The sequence below is a fragment of the Tasmannia lanceolata genome, unplaced genomic scaffold (genome assembly GCF_043159265.1).
Source record: "Tasmannia lanceolata isolate RefF3 unplaced genomic scaffold, GAP_Taslan_0.1 ptg000024l, whole genome shotgun sequence".
In the NCBI taxonomy this organism is placed as follows: Eukaryota; Viridiplantae; Streptophyta; class Magnoliopsida; order Canellales; family Winteraceae; genus Tasmannia; species Tasmannia lanceolata.
In genome coordinates this window covers 1,955,355-1,962,973 of record NW_027518701.1, presented here as the reverse complement: position 1 = coordinate 1,962,973, position 7,619 = coordinate 1,955,355, and the positions used below count along the sequence as shown (strand labels likewise).

At 41.5% G+C, this 7,619-nt stretch overlaps 1 protein-coding gene across 1 annotated transcript; it reads right to left on the bottom strand.

Annotated features, from left to right (window-relative positions):
* Positions 1-340: 340 nt before the first annotated feature.
* Positions 341-6,595, bottom strand: LOC143857420 (F-box/FBD/LRR-repeat protein At1g13570-like). The gene is made up of 4 exons (XM_077367846.1): positions 6,500-6,595; positions 5,845-6,351; positions 2,979-3,134; positions 341-469 (listed from the first exon to the last, which is right to left on the bottom strand). Exons 1-4 carry the CDS (start codon positions 6,593-6,595, stop codon positions 341-343), a joined length of 888 nt encoding a protein of 295 aa, XP_077223961.1.
* Positions 6,596-7,619: the final 1,024 nt, after the last annotated feature.

The following is a 7,619-nucleotide window of genomic DNA, read 5'->3' as shown; positions in this document are numbered from 1 at the left end:
ACCTTCAATTGGAATATCCTCACTTCAACCTTGAGGACAAGGTTGTTCTTCCAGAGGTGGGCAATGATAGTGCTGAGGATCAAGGGACGACAATCAATCATAGGGTATCTTCAGAGACAAAAGGACAAAAAGATGATCGAGATATCATTAGGGGAAACAGAGTCAGAAATAAACCAATATGGATGTCGGATTATGTTAATCATTAGTAAATGAGATACTTAGTTGTTAATGTTTGTATTAGGGAAGGATTAGTTAGGTACGGATCTGACAGATCCCAACTGAATAACAAACTGATGTAGCCTTTAAAAAGGCAAGTGATCTGCAAAATTGAGTAAGAAATTCAAATTGATTTCCTTTTCCCTCTCTTTTCTTCTTCCTCTGCTTTCTCACTCTTTTCTAAGTTCTGTTCTAACTCAGATCTAATACCAGAAGGCGTATCACTATCTGACACCAGAAGGCGTATCACTATCTGACATTTTCAAATCTAACCATATAGTTTCAAAGTCACCAACGACACCCCCTCGCTTTTCCACTGTCCATGAAGTAGACCCCTGACTTTTCAGTCTATAGTTCAAAATTCATCAAAGACACCCCGTGACAATTTCATCATTTCCTTCCACCCGGTCACGTATCAAGCATTAGTAAAAAGCGAGGGGGTGTCGTTAGTGACTTTGAAACTATAGTGTTAGATTTGAAAATGTCAGATAGTTGAGGGGGTCTATCTGTATTTTTCCCTTTTTTTGTTGGCAACTATTTCCATCTTAATCTCATCTTTAATGTTCCTCAAAGTTTCAGATTCGCCTATCTCGTCGTCCTCCTCTATCTGCACGTGGTCACGCCGCTGTCCGATGTAATCCTCTCCGTCCGGCCTCCTCACCGGTAAGCTCCTGCTTTTCTTTTTCTTTTTTTACGAAATTTTTCCGAGAGAGATTCGGGTTTCAATCTGTGTTCTTCTTCAATTTCAGCAACCCCTAACATAAATTTTTTGGATGGAAATTTCTTCCCTGCCATGGAACAGTAACAGGAACTTTAGAGTTATTAAGCTCTCCCTATGTTTGTGCTCCATCTTAATGAAGCTGGCTTTTTTTTAAGATCTTCACAACACATACATTGGTGAGTTCTAATTTCATTGATTCCTGTTTTATGATCTTTGCAACACAAACACAAGTTGATTCATTATACTTTTACTAATGAATTTTGTGTTCGAGTTCTGTGCATGTATTGAAGATCTCTTTAACAAAGCAAAGTTACAGAGCATGGGTCAAGGCTTGGACCAATCATGAATATCAATTGAGTTTCCCTCATCTGTTTGGTGTAATAAACCGAAGCATTTTTCCATGTGGGAATATTTGAAGTGGGCCCAAAGACTTTAGATGAATAGCTTTCTTCTAATTGTCCACCCTACTCTTTGCGAGGTGATATGTTCTCAGTTGCAATGGAGATTGGTAGCACAAAAACTAGGGGTGCAACTTGGGATGGGTTGAAAGGAAGGGTCGGGTTGGGTTCAGGTCGGGTTTGGCAACCCGACCCGAGTGAAACCTGATATTTTTTATGATTTTTTAAGCTAAAAAACTCAGGTTGGGTCAGGTTGAACTCGGGTCTGGTCGGGTTCAGGCTGGGAAAAGGGTTCCTCGGGTCGGGTCGGGTTGGAAATTAGGTCGGGTCAGGTTCAGGTTGGAAAAATGGGTTCCTCGGCCCAACCCGACCCGAGTTGCACCCTATTATTAATAATAATAACCAGCCACATAGAGAGTGTTCTTTAACCATCTTGACAACTATTCGCTGCAAAATTATAGGCGACTTTTGGTTTTATGTTTTAAATCATCTGCTAGAATGGATGGTTCACATGCCAAACTCTCCTGCATCAGTCAATACCCCCTCCAATTTGTGGAGGTTTTAAGTCACTTTCTTCATTTTTTAGCCTTCAATTTTACAAACCACAATTTCGAAGGCTTTCAGATGTGAAAGATTAAGGGGCAAAGTTTATATCCATGGTGGGTGCAAACAAATGAAGGGCATAGATCATCCAACAAGCAGTTCCCACCGCACTTTCTACCACCCTAAACGATAGAATTGGAGACCATAAAGTTTCTCAATTAAAAAGTACGGTAAAAGAAAACAAGCAACTGATATTCGCACTACCATGTTTTGGTAATGGACAAACTAACCTTTTTCTTATTATTTAACCAGATTTCAAAGTATATTACAATTCCAAAAAAGCTCATAGCAACCAATTAAAAAAAAGACAGATTGAGTTCGTCCCATTACCAAAACATGTTAGGGTCAGTATCAGTTGCCTAAAAACATATTGAACATGCTATGAGATCATCCAACCACATCTCCATACACAGAGAAATTGTAGACTCAATAGTAAAGACATATAAGCTTTCATATCTTCACTAAACAAGATTACAAAGTTTCATGGTCTAATCTAATATCCCTCAAAAGACAGATACAATCCAGAAAACAGTAAGTCTGAGTATTCAAGCTAGAAATATCATACATTTGAAGAATTTCATCAGCAAAGTGTAAACCACATCACAAAACTAGAACAACGGCAAATCCAGCTCCCTTGGCCAAGGCTTGGAACTCCTTAAAGGTCCTCTCTTTTCCTACTAAATTATGATCTCTGCTTGTGCTGAAGCTCTTCGAAATTGAACCAACTTTTTCAAAATCATCCATGTTTCATCCGTGTTTCTTTCAAAATAGTCACAAAAATCTGCATCCTCGATAGTCAGTGTATCAAGCACCGGCGAATTAATGAGAAGCAGTCTTATGAATTCTATTTCCGAGTTACTTCCATACATATGAACCATCCTCACAGTTCGGAAGTGTTTTAACATGCAATCTTTGTGTTCTTGTGCGTCCCATCAGTAGTCCGCAGGTTGATCAACACTATCTCTACGGCATACCTAGAATTTGGAATCTGGGTTAGACTAGTATACAAAAGAACTAGATCTTATGTTTAGAAAACTCACTCTGATTTCTAGTTCCTTGAGAAGGTGCGAGCTTCTAAGCAAGCAAAGAATTGCCGAGATCTCTTTTCCATTTTTAAAGTCTATGCGCAAAGAGAGGCGCTTAAGATGCTCAAATGTATTAGGAACCATCTCCGGTACATCACCAACAGCCAGATCCTAGAACACAAAGGAAAAAGAAGAAAATTGATATTTTAGTTTGATAACGAATCCCAAATTATGACCTGAAAATTATTTACCTGTAAGAATTGTAAGAAATTGACTATTACCGGCGGTCAGGGGAAGGCGGCATCTTATGTAAGCTTGATATGGAGAAAGCATATGACCGTGTGGATTGGGCCGCTTTAGATTATCTTATGGGTCGTATGGGTTTTGGGGAAAGGTGGAGAGGGTGGATCCGGAATTGCTTATCATCTGCATGGTTTTCTGTTCTACTCAATGGTTCAGCAAAAGGATTCTTCAAATCCTCTAGAGGATTGCGGCAGGGCGACCCTCTATCTCCATTTCTTTTCTTGATAGTGGCCGAATCCTTATGCAGTATACTGAAAAAGGGTAGTGACATGGGGCTATATAGAGGATTCCTAATTGGGACCAGTAAGGTGGAAGTCTCGCTGCTTCAGTTTGCGGATGATACCCTCCTGTTCTGTTCACCGGTCCTCTCCCAGCTTCTCAACCTTAAAGCCATGCTTCGGTGTTATGAGATGGTCTCAGGTCAACGATCCAATTTTGGCAAATCTCGGTTGTATGCGATTAATGTATCTGAGAGCGAGGCTTCATCCTTCGCCGGAATTATGGGGTGCGGTCTAGATGTCTTTCCTGCTACCTATTTGGGTCTACCTCTCGGGGTGGGCCGTCCGAGACACAACCTATGGGCTCCTATTATACAAAGGATTGAGCGTCGGTTGGCCACATGGAAGCGCCGTTTGGTTTCCAAAGGAGGTAGATTGGTGCTTATAAAGGCTGTTCTCTCTAATATGCCAATTTATTTTCTATCCCTTTTTCATTGTCCAGCTTCTGTTGCTAAGCGCATAGAGCAAATTCAGAGACGATTTCTGTGGGGTGGTTCAAGGACTTCCAAGGGGGTCTCCCTTCTTAAATGGAGTCTAGTCTGCTCTCCAATTAAAAACGGAGGTTTGGGTATCAGGAGAGTCCAGCTCTTTAATCAGGCCCTTATGGGCAAGTGGTTGTGGAGATACGGAGAAGAACACTCCTCTTTGTGGGTTCGGGTCATTGACAGTAAGTATGGTTCATCTCCTGGGAATTGGGACTCCGTTGATACTTTCAAAATCAAAGGAATCACAGTATGGAGGGACATATTGCGTTTGAAGTCCTTTTTTGCCCCTGGAGTTCGCTTCAGAGTCTATAGGGGGGATCGAATTCGGTTTTGGCAGGACCCTTGGTGTTCGTCCCATTCTCTTCAAGTTTTGTTTCCTGACTTATATATTGTATCTTCTCAGAAAGAAGCTTGGGTATCGGAATGTTTCGAACGGGTCCAAGGGCAAGTGGAGTGGATTCCCAAGTTCCGTCGAGCCTTTTTTGTTCGGGAGTTAAGCGATTACAGCGCCCTTATCTCCTTATTAGGCTCTTGCTTCATCAAGTCTTCGGGCTTAGATCGTCGTATTTGGATTTGGAATCCGTCGGGGATTTTCTCTGTTAAATCTTTTTATCTCCATCTGATCCCCACTCTAGTGGAGCATGCGTCCTCCGCGGTTTGGCGCCTCGCATGCCCTCCAAGAGTTGCTTTCTTTGGGTGGTCGGTTAGCTGGGGACGAATTCAGACGATAGATTTCTTACGGAAGAGAGGAATGTGGCTGGTGGATCACTGCCCCCTATGTCTATCCGCCGGGGAATCCATCGACCACCTATTTATACATTGCCAGGTTGCTTCATATATTTGGGGTCATCTCTTTTCTAGATTTGGAGTCAGTTGGGTTGCTTCCAATTCTATGGCCGAATTTATTAGGAGTTGGGGCTGGGCTCCGTGGAAGAGGAAAGGTAGAATTTTGTGGAAGATGTGTCTCTTAGCCTCCTGGTGGTTCTTGTGGAAAGAGCGGAATGCGCGGGTCTTTGAAGGGAAGGTCAGGTCCCCATATTGGATTTATATACAGGTGGTAGCAGCGGTCATCTCCTGGGCCCGTTCACTTCCTCTTTTTCGGTTTGTTTCTGCGTATGCCCTTTGGGAAGGGTGGTCAACCATATGCATGGAATCGGTTAACAAAGTGAAATCCCGACCCTCATGGTCCCCCCCGCCACCGGGGTCTCTGAAGCTCAATTTTGACGGTTCCTCTATCGGTAACCCAGGAGCGGCTGGAGTGGGGGGGTTATGTCGGAACCATAAAGGGGAAGTCATTTGGGCCTATTCGGGGCCTCTTGGATTTGCCGACTCGTCTGAGGCGGAGGTTCGAGCCATTCACAGTGGGATTCTTTCCATGCCTCGCTTGGAGTGCGACAGTCTGATTGTCGAAGGCGATTCCGTAAATGTTATTCGCTGGCTTTCGGGAGACGCTTCTCCCCCTTGGAGATTTGTGCACTTCTTTGAGGAGATAGAGGATAGAGGAAAGGGCTACTCCATGGTCTTTCAGCATGTCCGGAGATCGGCCAATGTGGCAGCCGACTCTCTGGCTAAGAGTGGTGTTTCCCGGGCCGAATTGGAGTGTTTTGACTATCTCCCCCCTTGAGTCATTGTCTTGCTATTTTATTTGCTCATTGTTCCGACAGGACCATCTCGGTTCTGCTTATTCATATATATAAATATATATTCTGTTGCTTTCTTCAAAAAAAAAGAATTGTAAGAAATTGATTGAGCTTACGACTTGAAAATTATTTACCCATAAGAATAGATTGTGCATACGACTTGAAAATTACTTACCTGTAAGAATTGATTGTGCATCCGAAGCACCTCAACATTGCGTAAACAAGAAAGAATCTTGTGCATCCCGAGCTCCTCAACTGGGGTGTTTTCAACACAAAGAAGTTCAAATGCACCACCAAGGTATAAGTATCGGAGTTTTGGAATATTGATTTTAGGACAAGGATCATTATCTTCTATATATGTCAAACTCTCAAGAAACGGAGATTTGGAAATCAGACATTGCAATTCGTCACTGGAGATGACTACACCAATAAGCTCAAGGCTCTTGAGACGACTAAAGCCTTCAAATGACAGAGGTATATCGAAAATGCAGCTCTCCAATCTCAAATTATATAGCTCTTGACAAGAGAAGAAACATGAAGGCAACTTATAAAGTTCAGCACCATAAAAATCAAGGATTAATTCTTTAATCCCGTGTCTTGACAGGAAAAGTACCCACCGATCGAAATCAGAACAGGCAGGAGGACAACGAATACACTTGAACTCGTGAATTGATCCTCTATTCTGCAAGAGAACTTGATCGACAATTTTCACACTTAAGGTTCTCGTCCGAAGATGGGCTATCGGTTGGATCACATTGCCAATCGATTACAATGTGTGGTATTCTAACCCACATATACCTCCATTTAGTTGACAGGATGATTGTCCTTACAGCATCCTTGAGTGGCAAACGCACGAGAATTGCATCTATGGCATCCCTTGGAAGATTGCTGATCACATCGAAGGTTGAAGCTTGCCCCACTTCCATTTAGGAGGGAAAATCCTACTCTTGTTCTTCTGAAACTCAACAAAAAAAAAACCATCTACCTAAAAGTTGCATCAAATATTATATGAAGAAACAAATTGAATCAAAAGCAAATGGGCAACATAAATGAAATTGCAGTAACAATAATAAGAGAGGACGGCTTTGTATAGATGTTACTTGTTAAAAAGTGCACCACAAACAGAGACAATGGAAGTAGATTTTTTTTTTTTTTTGAATTGTAGGAAGTAGAGTTCTTTTTTACTGACATATATACTAGATATTGCAGTAAAGATATATTTGTAGGGCCTAAGTAAGCTACTTGTTAGAGTCATTAGTTGAAAACATGTTCCCAAAGCCAAAACCATCACTTGGGAATTCAACAGCTAGGATTAAAAAATAAGAAAGCCCAAGCATCACTTCGAACCCAACTGTCTGGCTATTAGAAACTAGTCTACAAAATCCAAGATAGAGAACGTACATCATGATTTTCTTAACATCTAGAGAGAGAGAGAGAGAGAGAGAGAGAGAGAGAGAGAACCCAACTGTCTGTTGAAACTAGTCTACAAAATCCAAGATAGAGAGCGTACATCATGATTTTCTTAACATCTAGAGAGAGAGAGAGAGAGATAATCAAGATATTTGATATGGTGGTTCCCACCTTGGACCTCACACAGGTAAAAAAAAAATGCTTTTAGGTGATCATAATAATTTGATTGAAAATCTAAAATATAAACGCAACGTTCCATACCCAATGAACCACATTTACATTTAATTTGATCTTCAGGATTACCCTATTAACATGAGATTCGACCAATTGGAGATCCAAGCTAGGGCCCACTACCTAGATGATCCCAATCAACCAGATATGCCCCACAAAGAGTATTGTCACTATAGCCATTGGGGATCTAATTTGTCCAAATGGGATTTTTCTTTTTCATCACGGGAACCCAATTGGGTTAATTTTTATTACACATCAGTTGGGACAGGACCTAGGGAAAAGACAACTATAGAAAAAATTCATCAAAAA